Consider the following 18,739-nt stretch of genomic DNA (forward strand, 5'->3'; position numbering starts at 1 on the left):
TGTGGGGGAGAAATAGATGGAGAGGAGAACAAGAAAGAGAACGAGGAGGAGAAGCAGGCAGAGAAGGCGGCAGATAGAGGAAGGTGGGAAGGAGGAGGAGGAGGGGAATCAGAAAAATGGATGACAGGAGAAGGAAAGGGAAAAGTAAAAACTTGAAGCAGCACAAGACATCTTCTCCTTTTCCTTTCTCAATGAGCACGTGACCAACATCAGTGTCAGTAGAGGCAGGAACCCACTTTTCCATCCATCAGTCTCATCACCTATGTGCCTTTTATAGCGTGAGCACACTGCCACCCTCAATATAATTTTAGTGTTTAGAGATAAATATTATTTGCAACAATATTCACCTCATCTCAAGGAACCTCAATGCTCCTATAGGGTATGGAGAATGGAAAGGACTTGTAGGTTACAATTATTAAACAAAATAACCAAAGCAGGATTTCAATGACCAGCCCACAAAAATATCCTGTATCCTACTGGTTAGGAAGTGGAGGGGGGCGGTTCTTAAGAACTCCTAATATGTAACTGTGGTTTTTATGTTTCACTTACTTTTTAATAGGTTCAGTAAGAAGAACAAGGACAGCATAGATCCTTACATATACACACCCTTTGGAACTGGACCCAGAAACTGCATTGGCATGAGGTTTGCTCTCATGAACATGAAACTTGCTCTAATCAGAGTCCTTCAGAACTTCTCCTTCAAACCTTGTAAAGAAACACAGGTCAGTACACTTTCTGTATGTTTCATTAAGAACTTTTCTAACCAAAGGGTATATATTTTTTAAAAAGAATATGCATGTTTATCTTTTAATAATTTGTTCTATGGTCCAAATAATCTGTTTGGATCCATCTTTGATCATTAAAGGTGCTTCGGTTCTGGACTTGAAAACCTGTAGCATTAAGAACATCATGTAAAGTCACTGCAGATTAGCATGACATGGCTATGTGCAGCCTCTTTGAACCTGAGTAAAGTGTAAATTCAGTTTCAAGTCAATTGGAAGGAAGAGGAAGTGTTCTGCACAATCATCAAGTGATGATTACCCTGCTGTGACTTTTAAATGGTGTTCTCCATCACCAGAACTTGCAGAAGCTCTCTCATGACAGTGGTTCTCAACTGCTAGCTGTATATTAGAGTCATCAGGGAGCTTTAAAAGTTCATGATGCCTGCGACATCTCAGAAATTGTTAACTAATTTACCCAGAGCATGACTTTAAAAGCTCCCTGATCGGTTCTCAAGTGAAGCCAAGATGGAGAATGACTAATTTGAAGCATTTCTAGTGGATATAAACGACTACCATAGAGCAGAGCTATCCTTACTGTTTGACCTTACATTCCAGGTGATACATTTATAGAAAGACTTAGAATCTTTTCTCTGAAGAAGTTAAAGAGCAGATGTCATTGATTCATATTAAGCAATAGCCTATAAGTCTTATTTCCAGGACCTACGTATTTAATATGCAACTCCACCCCTTAAGTACACTTTGTGCTTGGGAAAGGAGGAGGAAGGAGATGGCTGCCATTTTATCTATGGCTTCAGGGCAATCTGTGTAGCTTTCCTATATGTGTATTCAGGCAGGAGGCTCAGCTCTGAGAGGAAGTGTGCCCCGGGCACACTGGGGACAGGGAAGATACTCCCTGGCAAGCTCTCGGGCATCTCAGGCTGGCACTTCTATGTATCCATCGCAATTTGCTTTCCCCTCACTGAAGTGAGATCAGAATGTTACTCTGTTTGTGGCACCCCCAACAGTGAAGGAGCAACTCGGGGACAACAGGGCTAGAAGTATAAGTCAAAACACTGTAGGACTTGAGAACTGCCCCGTTTGCACTACCCTTGGAAGCCAAGAGGAGGTGTTAAAAAAAAAAAAGAATAATTCTTCCTGAAGACCTCTTCCCATCATTGCACTTGATGGATTCAATTGGGAGGGGTTATTAGATTATGGAAGTTGAAAACTGCCCACATAATTAAACTGTACAAGAGCTACCTTGCAAGCTTTAACCAACAAAAATTTAACTTTATATGGCTCTTCAAAAGTAGTTTGCCATAATACCTAATAATCTGGATTCAATTTTTAAAACTCATCCTTTTTGCTTAAAATTTAAATAAAAAAAGAACACAAGTTCACAAGAATTTGTCTCAGGCCTGGCACGGAATCGGTACTCCATAAATATTTTGTTAAATGATGGATGGTGCGTGCTTTTACTATCCAATATTTACCCAGCTTACAGATGAAGTATGAAGAAACCAAGATACAGGGTGTTGAGAGCAGTTTTTATATGCTTGCAAAGTATTACCATCATTCATGTATTTTTTCTACTTTGCTTCCATCTTTTCTTCTTTCACTTCATTTGCTAATTTTCCATATGCTTGTTTAACTATTGTAGATTCCCTTGAAATTAGGCGTGCAAGGACTTCTTCAACCAGAAAAACCCATTATTCTAAAGGTTGAGTCGAGAGATGGAACCCTAAGTGGAGAATGAGTTATTCTAAGAACTTCCGCTTCATGCTTCAAGAAAGTTGTGCCCCAGAATACTAGCGATCTCAATTTACTTTGTCAATAAAACCTTGAAATAAAGATGAGCTTCATCTAGTGTCCCACATGAACAGCTGGTGATTTTGTACATTCATGGAACTCTCCCAGTGTCTGTGTAGAGTGTTGTGCATTATGTAATATAAAGGAGATGAACAGATAAGTGACAGGTAGATTCAGCTTCTCTGCTTGTCATAGGACTATCTCTGCCCACCTCCAGTTAGCATTGTCAGCTTCTCCTGAGCTCTCATCAGAGAATAAACATTTCTACACAATTTGATCCACAATTTTTTTAAAAAATAAGAATTATTGTGATGACTCTAACAGTGACATTTATTTCATGTTTTAGCTGTAATATTCCATAATGTTTTATACTAAGCAAAGCAATAAAAACCTCTCTCACAAAAGAGATCTGATGCCTTCCTGTACACTAAAGAGAAATCTATAGAACTGAATGACTAAGAACCAGCAAATAACATTTTTTTTGTCATTGTAATCACTGTTGGTGTGGGGCCCTTCTCAGAGCTCCAATTTGATTATTAACATAGGCGACAGTTCATCTACTGTGACTTTGGAGAGAATATTCATAGTTTCATTCTGCCTTCTTTGAAGCACATATTTTTGTAACACTCAACTGAAGCACTTATTAAATTATTAGTTTTGATTTATTGCTTTTACTTCATCTCCTCTGACATTTCTGGAAGATAGGAAACATGTTTTCCTATACATCTTGCATTCCTTCGTCCCCTCCCAATTATCTTAATGCAATGAACACTGAATAAAAAACGGTCAGTTGGTCAGTTGATTGGGCGGCATGTCTAAAAGCACTCATTCATTTTCCTTTTTTGCTCCTTCCTTTCCCCTCCCTTTCTGAATCCTAAAGCCATTAGGTGAGTCGCAGCCATGTGGTAGCCACACGTTAAGGTGGAGGAGAGAGTCATGGTAGTTCCAAGTCAGATTCCAAGGGTGGTGGGGAAGGCGTCCACACGGGGAGGGACAGCCTGACCTGGATGTAGGAGGTCTAGCAATCAGAGGAGTCCACAGAGAGGGGGACCTGAAAGAGCAGCCAGAGCGTATCTAGGGCATGGAAAACCCACGTGAGGTGAGGAGGGTATCCACGATTGGAAGGGAATGAGTGAGAGTTGGCTATGTACAGAGGATTGACCAAAAAAGTAAATTAAGTATGCTGGAAGCCAGATGTGTCACTTTTGCAGAAAAGAGTCATGGATTCAGAAACAGACAAAACTAACGTGAATCCTATAGAGTTAGATTGGAATGGATGTATCAGTGTATATTCATACTTTTCTGGATAGGTAGATGGAAAGACAGACAGATGATAGATAATGGATAGCTGATAATTAGATAAATGTAAATGTACGCGTATGTGTGTGTGCGCGTGTGTGTGTGTGTGTGTGTGTGTGTGTGTGTGTGTATAAAACATATATTCCCTACTTCTCTCCACTGAGAGGGCTAAGTAACGATGACATTTCAATAGCAATAGCACACTTAGTGCCTAGATCTTGGCTTATGAATACCATTTTCCACTGAAGGGAACCAGAGCTCCTTAGAGAAATGGCTGACTCCAGGGCTAGGACTAAGAATGTTCAAGATGAGCCTTGGACACTTTATGTGCCAGCAAGTAAGAAAATGCTCAAATGGTTTCTAAATAATATTTGGAAATGATTTCTAAATGATATGACTTCCAAATGATATTTTTTATAAAAAACTTAAAGACTCCACCAAAGAACATTAGAGCTGATAAACAAATTCAGTAAAGTGTCAGGATAGAAAATCAATGTACAAAATTAGTAGCATTTCTATATGCCAGCAGGGAACAATCTGAAATAAAATCAATAGCCACAAATAAAATTAAATAGCTATGAATTAACTTAAAGAAGTGAAAGCTTTCTACAATGAAAACTATAAAACACTGATGAAAGAAATTGAAGAGCACACAAAAACACAGAAAGATATTCCAAGTTTATATATTGCAAGAATCAATATTGTTAAAAATGTCCATACTACTAGAGGAATATACAGATTCAATGTAATCACTATCCAAAAACCAATGACATTCTTCACAGAAATATTATTTTTAATCCTAAAATTTAGTCCCTGGGCAAGATGGTCAAATAGGAACAGCTCCAGTGCATAACTCCCAGAGAGATTGCTGTAGAAGGTGGGTATTTCCACATTTCCAACTGAGGTACCTGGTTCAACACACTGTGACTGGTAGGACAGTAGGTGCAGCCCGAGGAGGGCGAGCCAAGGCAGGGTGGGTCATTGCCTCACCCAGGAAATGCAAGGAGCTGAGGAACTCCCTCTCCTAGCCAAGGAAAGCCATTAGAAAATGTTCCCTGTACTCTAGCCCACACATTGCACTTTTCCCATGGTCTTCACGACCCACAGACCAGGAGATTCCCTCCAGTACCTATACAACCACCAGGGCCCCGGGTTTCCAGCACAAAAATGGGTGGCCATTTGGGCAGAAACCGACCCAGCCACAGAAGCCTTTTTTTCATACCCCAGTGGTGCCTGGAACACCAGCGAGACAGAAGTGTTCACTCCACTGGAAGGGGGCTGAAGCCAGGGAGCCAAGTGATCTGGCTCAATGGGTCCCACCACCATGGAGACCAGCAAGCTAAGATCTACTGGCTTGAAATTCTTGCAGCCAGCACAGCAGTCTCAGCTCAAACTGAGACTTTGGAGCTCAGCAGGGGGAGTGGTGTCCACCATTGCTGAGGCTCACATAGATGGTTTCAACCTAAGAGTATAAACAAAGTTACTGGGAAGTTTGAACTGGACTGAGCCCATGGCAGCTCAGCAAGTCCTCTGCAGACAGATTGTGTCACTAGACTCCCTCCTCACTGGAGAAGGCATCTCCGAAAAAAGGCAGCAGCCTGTCAGGGGAGTATAAATAAAGCCCACACCTTCCTAAGACAGAGCACCTGGGAAAAGGGGCAGTAGTGGGTAGCTTTAGCAGACCTAAATGTTTCTGCCTGGCAGCTCTGAAGACAGCAGTGGATTTCCCAACACAGCATTCAAGCTCTGATAAGGGACAGACTGTATCCTCAAGTGGCTCCCTGACTCCCATGTATCCTGACTGGGAGACACCCCCCAGTAGGGGCCAACAGCACCTCATACAGGAGAGCTCAGGCTGGCATCTGGCAAGAACCCCTCTAGGAAGAAGCTACCAGGGGAAGGAACAGGCAGCAATCTTTGCTGTTCTGCAGCCTCTGCTGGTGATTCCCAGGCAAGTAGGGTCTGGAGTGGACCTCCAGGAAACTCCAGCAGACCTGCAGCAAAGGGGCCTACTGTTAGAAGGAAAACTAACACAGAGAAAAAAATAGTTTGAACATCAACAGAAAAGATATCGACTCAGAGACCTCATCCAAAGGTCACTGACCTCAAAGACCAAAGGTAGGTAAATCCACAAAGATGGGAAGAAACCAGCACAAAAAGGCTGAAAACTCCGAAAACCAGAACGCCTCTTCTCCAACTTTATTTTCATCCAGATGACAACTCCTCATCAGCAAGGAAACAAAACTGGATGAAAAATGAGTTTGATGAAATTACAGAAGAGGCTTCAAAAGGTGGATTATAACAAACTTCTCTGAGCTAAAGAAGCATGCTCTATAACGCAAGAAAGCTAAGAACCTTGAAAAAAGGTTAGATGAAATGCTGACTAGAATAAACAGTTTAGAGAAGAACATAAACGACCTGATGGAGATGAAAATCACAGCAAGAGAACTTCATGAAGCATGCACAAGTTTCAACAGCAAATTGAACAAGCAGAAGAAAGGATATCAGAGATTGAAGATCAACTCAATGAAATAAAGAAGGTAATATTAGAGAAAAAAAAGTGAAAAGAAATGAACAAATCCTCCAAGAAATGTGAGATTATGTGGAAAGACCTAATCTACATTTGATACATGTACCTAAATATGACAGAAAGAATGAATCCAAGCTGGAAAACACTCTTCAGGATATTATCCAAGAGAACTTCTCCAACCCAGCAAAGCAGGTCAACATCCAAGTCCAGAAAATACAAGGAACACCATAAAGATATTCCTCAAGAAGAGCAACCCCAAGGCACATAATCGTCAGATTCACCAGGGTTGAAATGAAGGAAAAAAATGCTAAGGGCAGCCAAAGAGAAAGGTTGGGTTACCCACAAAGGGAAGCCCATCAGACTCACAGGGGATCTCTGGGAAGAAAGCCTACAAGCCAGAAGAGAGTGGGAGCCAATGTTCAACATCCTTAAAGAAAATAACTTTCAACCTAGAATTTCATATCCAGCCAAACTAAACTTCATAAGCAAAGGAGAAATAAAATCCTTTACAGACAAGCAATTGCTGAGAGATTTCATCACCACCAGGCTTGCCTTACAAGAGTTCCTGAAAGAAGCACTAAACATAGAAAGGAACAAGTAGTACCACCCACTCCAAAAATGTATCAAACGGTAAAGACCATTGACACAATAAGAAAATGTGACAACTAAGGAGCAAAACTTCCAGCTAGCATCAAAATGGCAGGATCAAATTCACACATAACAATATTAACCCTAAATGTAAACGGACTGAATGCCCCAACCAAAAAACAACGACTGGCAAATTGGATAAAAAGTCAAGACCCATCAGTGTGCTGTATTCAGGAAACCAATCTCATGCACAAGGGCACACATAGGCTAAAAATAAAGGGATGGAGGATAATTTACCAAGCAAATGGAGAGCAAAAAAAGCAAGAGTTGCAATCCCAGTCTCTGATAAAATAGACATTAAACCAACAAAGATCAAAAGAGACAAAGAAGAGCATTACATAATGGTAAAAGGATCAATGCAACAAGAAGAGCTAATGATCCTAAATATATACACACCCAATACAGGAGCTCCCAGATACATAAAGCAAGTTCTTAATAGCCTACAAAGAGATTAGACTCCCATACAATCATAGTGGGAGACTTTAACACTCCACTGTCAATATTAGGCAGATTAATGAGACACAGAATTAACAAGGATATCCAGGACTTGAACTCAGAGCTGGACCAAGTGGACCTAACAGACATCTACAGAAATCTCCACCCCAATTCCACAGAATATACATTCCTCTCAAAATCACATTGCACCTACTCTAAAATTGACCACACAATTGGAAGTAAATCACTCCTCAGCAAATGCAAAAAATGGAAATCATAACAGTCTCTCAGACCACAGGGCAATCAAATTAGAACTCAGGATTAAGAAACTAACTCAGAACTGCAAAACTGGCTCCTAAATGTCAACTGGATAAACAATAAAATGAAGGCAGAAATAAAGATGTTCTTTGAAACCAACAAGAACAAAGACACAAAGTACCATAATCTCTGGGACACTTTTAAAGCAGTGTCTAGATGAAAATTTATAGCAATAAATGCCCACATGAGAAGCAAGGAAAGATCTAAAATTGACAACATATCATCAAAATTGAAAGAGCGAGAGGAGCAAGATCAAAAACACTCAAAAGCTAGCAGAAGACAAGAAATAACTAAGATTATGGCAGAACTGAAGGAGATAGAGACACAAAAAACCCTTCAAAAAAATCAATAAATCCAGGAGCTGGTTTTTTGAAAATATCAACAAAATAGACCATTAGCCAGATTAATAAAAAAGAAAAGAGAGAAAAATCAAATAGATGCAATAAAAAACGATAAAGGGGATATCACCACCCATTCCATAGAAATACAAACTACCATCAGAGATTACTACGAACAACTCCATGCACATAAACCAGTAAACCAGGAAGAAATGGATAAATTCCTGGACACCTGCAACCTCCCAAGACTAAACCAGGAAGAATTTGAAACCTTGAACAGACCAATAACAAAGGCTTAAGTTGAGGCAGCAATTAATAGCCTACCAACCAAAAAAAAGTCCAGGTCCAGATGGGTTCACAGCCAAATTCTACCAGACATACAAAGAGAAGCTGGTACCATTCCTTCTGAAACTATTCCAAACAATCCAAAAAGAGGGAATCCTTCCCAAATCATTTTATGAGACCAACAGCATCCTGATACCAAAACCCGTGAGAGACTCAACAAAAAGAGAAAACTTCAGGCCAATATCCATGATGAACATAGATGCAAAAATCTTCAATAAAATACTGGCAAACTGATTGCAACAGCACATCAAAAACCTTATCCATCACAATCAAGTAGGCTTCATCCTGGGGATGCAAGGCTGGTTCAACATACAGAAATCTAAAATGTAATCAACCACATAAACAGAACCAAAGACAAAAACCACATGATTATCTCAATAGATGCGGAGAAGGCTTTCCACAAAATTCAACAGCACTTTACGCTAGAAACTCTCAATAAACTAGGTATAGAAGGAACATATCTCAAAATAATAAAACCTATTTATGACAAACCCACAGCCAATATCAATACTGAATGGGCAAAAACTGGAAGCATTCCCTTTAAAATTTGACACAAGACAAGGATGCCCTCTCTAACCATTCCTATTCAATATAGTTTTGGAAGTTCTAGCCAAAGCAATTAGGCAAGAAAAAAAAATTATGGGTATTCAATTAGGAAAGGAGGAAGTCCAATTGTCTCTATTTGCAGACAACATGATTGTATATTTAGAAGACCCTATCATCTCAGCCCAAAATCTCCTGAAACTGATAAGCAACTTCAGCAAAGTCTCAGAATACAAAATCAATGTGCAGAAATCACAAGCATTCCTGTACACCAATAACAGACTAACAGAGAGCCAAATCATGAGTGAACTCCCATTCACAATTGCTACAAAGAGAATAAAATACCTAGGAATACAACTAACAAAGGATGTAAAGGGCCTCTTCAAGGAGAACTACAGAACACTGCTCAAGGAAATGAGAGGACACAAACAGATGGAAAAACGTTCCATGCTGACAGTTAGGAAGAATCAATATCATGAAAATGGCCATACTCCCCAAAGTAATTTATAGATTTGATGCTATCCCCATCAAGCTACCAATGACCTTCTTCATAGAACTGAATAAACCACCTTAAATTTCGTATGGAACCAAAAGAGAGCCTCCATAGCCAAGACAATCCTAGTCAAAACGAACAAAGCCAGAGGCATTACACTACCTAACCTCAAACTATACTACAAGGCTACAGTAATCAAAACAGCATGGTACTGGTACCAAAACAGAGATACAGACCAATGGAACAGAAAAGAGGCCTTGGAGGCAATGCCATACAACTACAACCATCTGATCTTTGACAAACCTGACAAAAACAAGCAATGGGGAAAGGATTCCCTGTTTAATAAATGGTGTTGGGAAAACTGGCTAGCCATGTGCAGAAAGCAGAAACTGGACCCCTTCCTGACACCTTACACTAAAATTAACACCAGATGGATTAAAGACTTAAACATAAGACCTAACACCGTGAAAACCTAGGCAAAAGCATTCAGGACATAGGCATAGGCCAGGACTTCATGACTAAAACACCAAAAGCATTGGCAACAAAAGCCAAAATAGACAAATGGGATCTAATTAAACTCTAGCGCTTCTGCACAGCAAAAGAAACAATTATTAAAGTGAACCGGCAACCAACAGAATGGGAAAAATTTTTGCAATCTACCCATCTGACAAAGGGCTAATATCTGGTGATCATTTAAAAAATCTGGAGACAACAGATGCTGGAGAGGATGTGGAGAAACAGGAACACTTTTACACTGTTGGTGGGGATATAAATTAGTTCAACCATTGCGGAAGACAGTGTGGCAATTCCTCAAGGACCTAGAAATAGAAATTCCATTTGAACCAGCAATCTTATTACTGAGTATATACCCAAAGGATTATAAATTGTTCTATTATAAAGACACATGCACACATATGTTCATTGCAACACTGTTTATAATAGCAAAGACCTGGAACCAACCCAAATGCCCATCAATGATAGACTGGACAAGGAAAATACGGCACATATACAGCATGGAATACTATGCAACCATAAAAAAGTATGAGTTCGTATCCTTTGTAGGGACATGGATGAATCTCGAAACCATCATTCTTAGCAAACTGACACAAGAACAGAAAATCAAACACTGCATGTTCTCACTCATAGGTGAGTGTTAAACAATGAGAACACATGGACACAGGGAGGGGAGCTCACACATTAGGGTCCCGAGGGGGGCGGGGAGGGACAGCGTAGGGGGTTGGGAGGTTGGGAAGGGATAACATGAGGAGAAATGCCAGATATAGGTGATGGAGGGGATGGAGGCAGCAAACCACACTGCCATGTATGTACCTATGCAACAATCCTGCACGATCTGCACATGTACCCCAGAACGTAAAGTACAATTTAAAAAAAAAGAATGAAAGTAGGACCAGGGGACCATCACTTTATACTGCAAGCAGTGAAGGCCCCAAGCTCCGGTTTCCACAATATTTATTGAACACAATCACTTTTATCTACAGTGCAGGTGGTAGAATGAATCGGTGAAGAAAGGCTGTACATCAAACATAAAATTGATAGCAGTGGTGGTTTATGTGAGTTTCTGAAGAACTAAAAGCGTATGCTTATCAACAGACAGTGTGGTGGGAGTGGGCTTAGCAAGGAGCCTACATGTCTGGTTACATTCCAGTGCTTCAAGGGAGTGATATATCCTTGGGCACTATGATTAGAGTATGAGAGCTTAGGCCATTCTGTTCCTGGGAACATGCCGGCATAGAGAGGCCTTCCTCCCCAGAGGCCTCTGCAGCCTTCTGCAGTTTATTATTCCTGATTTATTTTCTTTTATACATTACTTATAACTAGTTTATGGAGGTACACTGTAAACCCTACCTCCATTGCTGCATCCCCCAACAGATACATAGTATCTCCCTTGACACATTCAGTACAAGTCTACAGGTAAGTCTCTTCATGTTATGTTACCTTCTGAGAAAGTAAGTGGCAGAACATGTCTTCTTTTATTTTCCTTTGCAGAGCAAGACCAATTGCATTAGTTGGAACACAGTGCTGGCTGCATTTGAGTCCCAAACAACGATTTAGTATTGTTATCACCAGAGTCAGAGGGCATGACACCCAGGGGCCCAGCAATCTCACCCAAGTCAACTCCACCAACCCTTCTGGCCACCCACTGTGTGTACAGTACGCTGCTAAGGAACAGTGTCATGACAATAAATAACACCACACTGTGCCCTTGAGGAGCTCACCTCTGCTCATGGAAACAGGCACAGAAACCCACAATGGTGGTGGAGAGGAAAGTGGACAATAGCACTGTGTGAGGGGTATAGGAGGCACCCAGACGAGGAAATGGTTACATCTGTGTAAGAAAGTTACTAAGGAAAGATATTAATAGAAGGGGCCTATTTTGTTGCCCCTGGAAGATGTATAGGACTCATCTAGGGGGCACAGGTACATTCCAGGAAGAGGTAATTGCATGGGTAAAGATCTGTAGGTGTGGCTTGTTGGGATGGATTTCAAGTATTCTGGAATGAGGACAGCCATGGAGACAAGGGCAAGTGAAAGGAGATTAATAGATTTAATGCCAATGGCTCCACGTGAGCTTCTGATAAAAACCTAGAACCTTTGGACTCTCCAATAATACTGATTTAAGTTGTTTATGACTCCTCATAGAATATGAACTCACAGGAGGTCAGCAAAGGGGTGTGTGCGATCTTTTGCTACTGGTTACAGCTGCAACCCCACCTCCTTCATCACCACATAAACATTTCAGCAGCCTGGCTGAATGACTGCTGTGCAGGGCAGGGAAGTGCCAGGCACACAACCCAGCAAACAGCAGCACACAACTGAAAGGAAGACTCAGAGGACACAGTCGAGGAAGAAAAGTGGCAATGGACCTCATCCCAAATTTGGCAGTGGAAACCTGGCTTCTCCTGGCTCTCAGCCTGGTGCTTGTCTATCTGTGAGTAACTATCCAGGCTCCCCTCCTCTGTTTCCTTGGCCCCTTTTCCCTTATCTGCTTTGAGGATCAAAAGAGATGTTCAAGGAGATGTAGCTTAAGTGTTGGACGCTACATACACATAGAGGTTTTTATTGATCTTACGCAGCTCTGTGATGGAATAACTCACCTTGTAATTTTGGTGATTAGGAGAGTTTAGGGACAGCATTTGGTGGTGGGAATGTTCTGATTAGCTTAGATTCAACCTAGACTACAATAAAAACAAGGCAGAGGCTGATTACAAACTACTGAACATGATAGCCAGTGTGATCCTCATCCCCTTCCCAGGCTCTGGGGATTCTGGGAACAGGAGGGAGTGGCTTGGGTTTTTGTCTAATTATCTTCATTTTCTGGGTTTTGTGTCTGGTGGGAGAGATGTGTAGAAGTATTGTCCCCTTGGACCTGGTGGTTCCTGCTGCCCTGCCTTCCACCCCAGGATATCATTTACGTAAGGCACCAGGGAACACCAAGACTTCATGGGAAGCTGTCCCTTGGTTCTTCCCTCTTTCCTCTGCCACACCCTAGAAAATCCGCTCTCTTCCGTGACTCAATCCTCCACCCCGTAATACACAGAACTATTTACCTTGCAATGATTAATCTCTAGAGCAAAGGAGACTTGGAGAAAGTTTTGAAGTTTTATTCTTTCTTCTAATCATTTTCCTCCAGTCTCTCAGAGGCTAGGATTAATATAGAGCTTTGTTTCTCACCTAATGGGAATCTGCTAGCAGCCCAAAAGGGCAGGAGCTGTGAAAGCCAATTGGGATTTTACACATTTTTTCCCCTTTATGTTACAGTACAGGAGGATGAACCCTCTCAGTGGTGGGATTCCTGGCATCCTAGAGCAGGTAGAGAGAAGAGTTACTTTCCACTGTGGGCAGTGGAGGCTCGACCTGTCACATCTGACTTCTTCCTCAAGTTGACTTTTATTAACAGTAGAGAGAACCACAATGACATGAACATAGAAAATATAAACCTCATTTTCTCTCTTTCACAGAAACCTTAGGAATTCAGTCAGTTGTGGCAACATGGTTTCCATTTTCTAACATTTTAAAATGAATTGATATGGTTTAAATTCATTCATTTTTTAAACCAGAAATTTTTGGAGATAGACTATTTCCAGCATGTTCCTTCTGGATGATAAGAGGGCTATTAATTCAGCATTTGTGAAAATAAATGTGGGTAAAATTATCTCACTTTTCCAGACTAATGTCAGGAATATGAGTCTAATGCACAAATGTATATCTCTAAGACAAGACTGCACATGTCTTTTTAAATACACCTACCTGACAGCTTAATGCCTCCTTTTTGAATATACCTGCTTAGCAGGTTATCTTAAACTCTCAGGGCAGGGAAGTAAGCAAGACTGTGAGCCAGTGATAATAGCAAAAGCATCAGATAGGATCAGTATAAAGTGAGAAAATATTCCTCACCTCTCAGGGTACAACTACAAAGAGATATTCATGGGTCCTGGTCCCACAGTGGAGGTCACTCAAAGGGCAAACAGGTTGGCACCTCATCTGCTTCAAGCCTGGACATGGGGCACCATCTGTGTCACTCTGTGTGTGGTCTGCCATGTTGTGGGGCTGTCACTACAGATTTGGGCAGCCGGGCAGGCAACACCTTAGCCTTAGACAATGCTGATGCAGCCCAGGAGTCAGAAACTGTAGTGTAGACCATGTCCTCCTTAGGCCAACACGATTACGTGCAATAGATGACTGGCTTTTCTGTTAGCCTCTTCATTGGAACCAAAAGCAGCATTACTCTACCAAACAGGGCACAGCTGGAAAGAAACTAAAGACTTTGCCCAGCTCACCCTCTGCCTTGACATGATACCATGTGAGTCTAGACATTTGCCAAGATCTTTCCTCAGGGGCCAATGCTGCTGACACATTAACTCAACAGCTTGTCCTCACCTGAGAGGTCAGGTAACTTGCTTAAAGTTCAGGAGCAGAGATTAGTGTCATTGATCTGCCATGGCTGTGACAACAAAGGAGGGGATGGAAGTGGGAAAACCCAAGACCACGCTGGTGTTGGCAGGCGGTGCACGCATTTCTACTAACTATTCTGGGGCAGGGACCACATGTGTGACTGCGCCTGCTCAAACTGTCCCTGCTGGGTCCTCCAAGCCCTGCCCTTCATGTAATTTCTCAATTCTATTTTACCACATGGTATGAGTCATTGGATTTGTACAAAATGTTTCAACCTATACGGCCTTAAAGGCTGAACTCTAAAGAAGAGTAAACGAAGTCTTAACACAACTCTCTGAGACATTTTATCTTTACTGATATGCCATACTGCATCTTTTGCTATCAACAGGAAGGGACCTGGACTTTAGAAGGCCTCTCTCTGTCTTGTAGCTGAAAGCACATATGAGGCATGTGGATTCTTTTATGCACATCATCTTTGTCAGCCACATTTTTGTAGTTTGCCTCTCTGGAGCCTACCTTATGGGACCAGAAGCTTCACAGCTGAATCAGAGTCTGGCAGCCTCTTCCTTCAGCCTCTCTCCTTCCTCCAGTTTTCCATTCCTCAGTCACAACAGAGGGGGAAGGTCTACAAGGACCCAGAACCCTCAGTTGGAAGAGTTTGCACATGATTCATGAAAGATGAGTTGCAGGCAGGCCTGCCATAGCGAACGCCAGGCTTTATGGGTTTTTCCTCAGACATAGTTCCTGTACAGAGGTAGTGAACTAACTGCTGTCTGACTGACCACCTTGAAAAAGATGAGTGTGCCTGGTACTGTGCTTCTCAGGTGAGTATTGCCTGAGAAGTATTAGTTGTTGGTTCTTCTCCACACCATCATTCAAGGATATATGGGGCAACCATCCTCAATAACTAAAATCAACCAGATCATCTGATCACAGACACTGAGGTGTAGCTGAAAAGTGCCCACATTTCCATAAGGCCGATAGAAGCCATGAACACAGTTGTCAATCTGTAGAAACAAGGACTCCATGACTCCTCCAAGGCCTTTCTGTGAATCAAGCTTTAAGAAGGGCCAGATCCTACACTGGGGTCAGAGCTTAGAGGAAAGAAAAAATATAAAAGTCTTTGAGCAAATTGTAAGGGCAATGTCACCATAGGCTTTCGGTGGCCCTCTGTCATTGAGTGGATGCAGTGATGCAAAATCTTATCATCGGTGCAGAAGACAAAAAAATGTTACCCATTCTACCTCGGATGAGAATCCCCAAATCAGGAAAGAGTGCACTTACGAAATAGACATAAGGCAATAAAGTGCCCTGGAGGAATTCCCGCTTGAACCTCTCAGGAGCACTCATGTTTGAGGACATTTATCAAGTATTCACTCCAGGATTGGGATCATGAAGACTTCAGCTGCTTTCAGTGAATCATTGAGATTTTGTGGGGTCTCAGAGTCAGGGAAGGATCTGATGAGTGAATGCAATTACTAACATTGGACTTGCTGTTATTATTTATCATGTACCTATTAACTCCCTCTCTTGACCATCCAAGTTCCTCAGTCAGTAACTGATCAGCCCTCCAATCTATAGTCACAATCCCTATGACCTGATTGCTGTTTCACTTCATAGATATGGGACCCGTTCACATGGAATTTTTAAGAAACTGGGAATTCCAGGACCCACACCTCTGCCTTTTGTTGGAAATGTTTTGTCCTATCGTCAGGTGAGTTGTTTGAGCTTCCTCTTTTGCTTCTTACGGTTGCAAACATTAGCTTAGTTCCATCAGTAAAAATGCCCCTCCTTGGGAGGGAGTTATGAGGCTTCACATTTTCAGAAATGGTGGGACTGGGCACGGTGGGTCATGCCTGTAATCTCAGCACTTTGTGAGGCCAAGGCTGGCAAATCACTTGAGTCCAGGAATTTGAGACCAGCCTCGGAAACACAGTGAGACCTCTGTCTCGAGAAAGAAAAAATTACCTGGGCATGATATAGTAGCCCAAGCCTGTAGTCCCAGCTACTCTGAATGCTGAGGTGGGAGGATTGCATGAACTCAGGAAGGCGGCATTGATCGTGCCACTGCACTCCAGTTTGGTCAACAGAGCAAAACTGTTTCAAAAGAAAAGAAAGAACAAAAAGAAATGGTGTGTAGGCTCCACCCAGAGCATGGCCAGGTTTACCGCGGGGCTTTCTTGCTAATTCTCAGGAGCCTCGGGTTTGCTTCAGTTGAACAGCCCTAATTTCAAGTAGATCAGCGCTTGATGTTCAAGACTTGATGTGCAAGACTCTGTGGCCATAAATAGGATTTTCTTTTTGCTCCCTGCAGGTTCCCAGGAAGGTACAGTCATACTTAGTATTAAGAGAAAAGCAGAAAGGGGGCCCTAGTAGTGGCTTATTATCTGTGTGCACCAGATTCAAACTTGTCTCTTTGTAGCAAGAGCTCATGAGTAGCCTTACCCCCCTGCCCCCGCCACCTTCCTCCTGGACAGTTTTGAAACTTTAAATTAGGCAACTTAAGTATTCACCATCAGGAAATTTGCACCTACTTGAATTTTCTCAAGAACTGCTAAATTCTCTAGGTGTATTTCCATGACTATACCCCAGCTGTTATAACATCTTTTACAGATTTGAGAGAAAGAACAAGAGGGTTCTGCTTGACTTCTTTTCCTTGAAAGGCTGCACCCTATGGGTGAGTCTGAGCAGGGAGTGGATGTAACTGAGATGAGATTGTGGTTGTCTATCAACCTCAGATATTTAAGCACAAAATGAATTCGATGTGTGGTTTTTTTTACACAAAGATGTGACCACTTATGCAAAATCATTAGAAAGGCAATAATTTGTCAAAATTATTAAACATTTAATTTTACCAAACAGAATGTCATATGTGCCACATGGACTGTGAACTGTGGCCGAGCCTTTGTGGCTACCCTGGTCTGAAGCTTTGCCCAGGGTCTGGCCCCTGGAGGAAAAGTCACAGCTCATGTCCAGAAGGCCAGCAACAGCAAGCTGCTCTCTGGCCCAGATTTCCTATCCTGTGTACCTGAAGCTTGTTTCTCATATTCTAACTCTCACAACTGAGGTCTCTGTTGTCTGATTAATGTTAGAGAATTCTATACAATTTTCCCCTTATAAAAGCAATAATTCCTTCTTCATCTTTCCCAGATCAACACTTGTAGTAGAATGACATTTCTGGGACCTTATTTTACATAGTTAAAACATCATAGGTGAATCTCAGCAAGAGGGAGGTTTGCTTTTAAGTTTCAGAAGTGAAAACTCAGGGCACACATTGTAATTTTCTGGGTGTGATGTCAAAAGGCAGCATTTCTCCAATTTTTCCATGTTAAGCTAGAAAACTGGAAAGGATGTCCAGGCCTGCCTTACAAGAGCTCCTGAAGGTAGCACTAAACATGAAAAGGAACAACCAGTACTAGCTACTAGAAAAACATACCAAATTGTGAAGACCATCGACATTATGAAGAAACTGCATCAACTAACAGCAAAACAACCAGCTAGCATCAAAATCGCAGGATCAAATTAACACATAACAATATTAACCTTAAATTACTGAGGCATGTCTAACTATACCTCTATAATGAAAACCACAAGGAAGTTCACGCAGCAGCTGGGCACAGAACATGGCGCTCAGCAACACCTCTGCTGGCAGATTGTGACTAGGCTACCTCTTTGCTAGGCAGGGCATCTCTGAAAAAAGGCAGCAGTACATCAGAAACTTATAAATAAAGCCCCACCTTCCCAGGACAGAGCACCTGGGGAAAAAAAAAGGCGGATATGAGTTCTGCTGTAGCAGACTTAAACATACCTGCCCAGCTGCTCTGAATAGAACAATGGAGCTCACTGCTCAGCACTTGAGCTCCTCTAAGGGACAGACTATCTCCTCAAGCAGCTCCCCAACCTCTGTATATCCAAAGAGACACCTCATAAAGGAGAGTTAAGGCTGACATCTGATGGGTATCCTTCTGGGACAACAATAACAGAAGAAGAAACTGGCAGCAACCCTTACTGTTCTGCAGTCTCCACAGGAGATCCCCAGGCAAGCAGGGTCTGGAGTGAACCACCAGCAGTTGGGCCTGACTGTTAGAAGGAAATCTAAAAAACAGAAAGAAAGAACTTCATCATCAACAAAAAGGATGTCCAATCATAGACTCCATCTGAAAGTCGCCAACTACGAAGATGACAGGTAGATAAATCCACAAAGATGGGAAGAAACCAGTGCAAAAAGGATGAAAACACCCAAAACCAGAATGCCTCTCCTCCTCCAAGGGATCACAACTCCTCACTAGCAAGGGAACAAGGCTGGACGGAGAATGAGTCTGACGAATTGACAGAAACAGGCTTC

At 41.9% G+C, this 18,739-nt stretch overlaps 1 protein-coding gene across 3 annotated transcripts in view; it reads left to right on the top strand.

The window, feature by feature from the left end:
- CYP3A5 (cytochrome P450 family 3 subfamily A member 5) overlaps positions 1 to 18,739 on the top strand; it is a 91,798-nt gene that overhangs the window by 39,506 nt on the left and 33,553 nt on the right. Inside the window, exons 11-12 of one of the 3 annotated variants that reach the window (XM_017533659.2) lie at positions 560 to 722; positions 2,383 to 2,936. The exons of 1 other annotated variant lie outside the window; for it this stretch is intronic. In XM_017533659.2, the coding sequence (XP_017389148.2) occupies positions 560 to 722; positions 2,383 to 2,478 (259 nt within the window). In that variant the 3' untranslated portion in view covers positions 2,479 to 2,936. Of the gene's footprint in view, positions 1 to 559; positions 723 to 2,382; positions 2,937 to 12,232; positions 12,431 to 16,014; positions 16,109 to 18,739 lie in introns of those variants that run through there. One more of the 3 variants, XM_017533657.2, reaches the window with a different exon arrangement.

The sequence above is a fragment of the Cebus imitator genome, unplaced genomic scaffold, assembly GCF_001604975.1.
Source record: "Cebus imitator isolate Cc_AM_T3 unplaced genomic scaffold, Cebus_imitator-1.0 Scaffold82, whole genome shotgun sequence".
In the NCBI taxonomy this organism is placed as follows: domain Eukaryota; kingdom Metazoa; phylum Chordata; class Mammalia; order Primates; family Cebidae; genus Cebus; species Cebus imitator.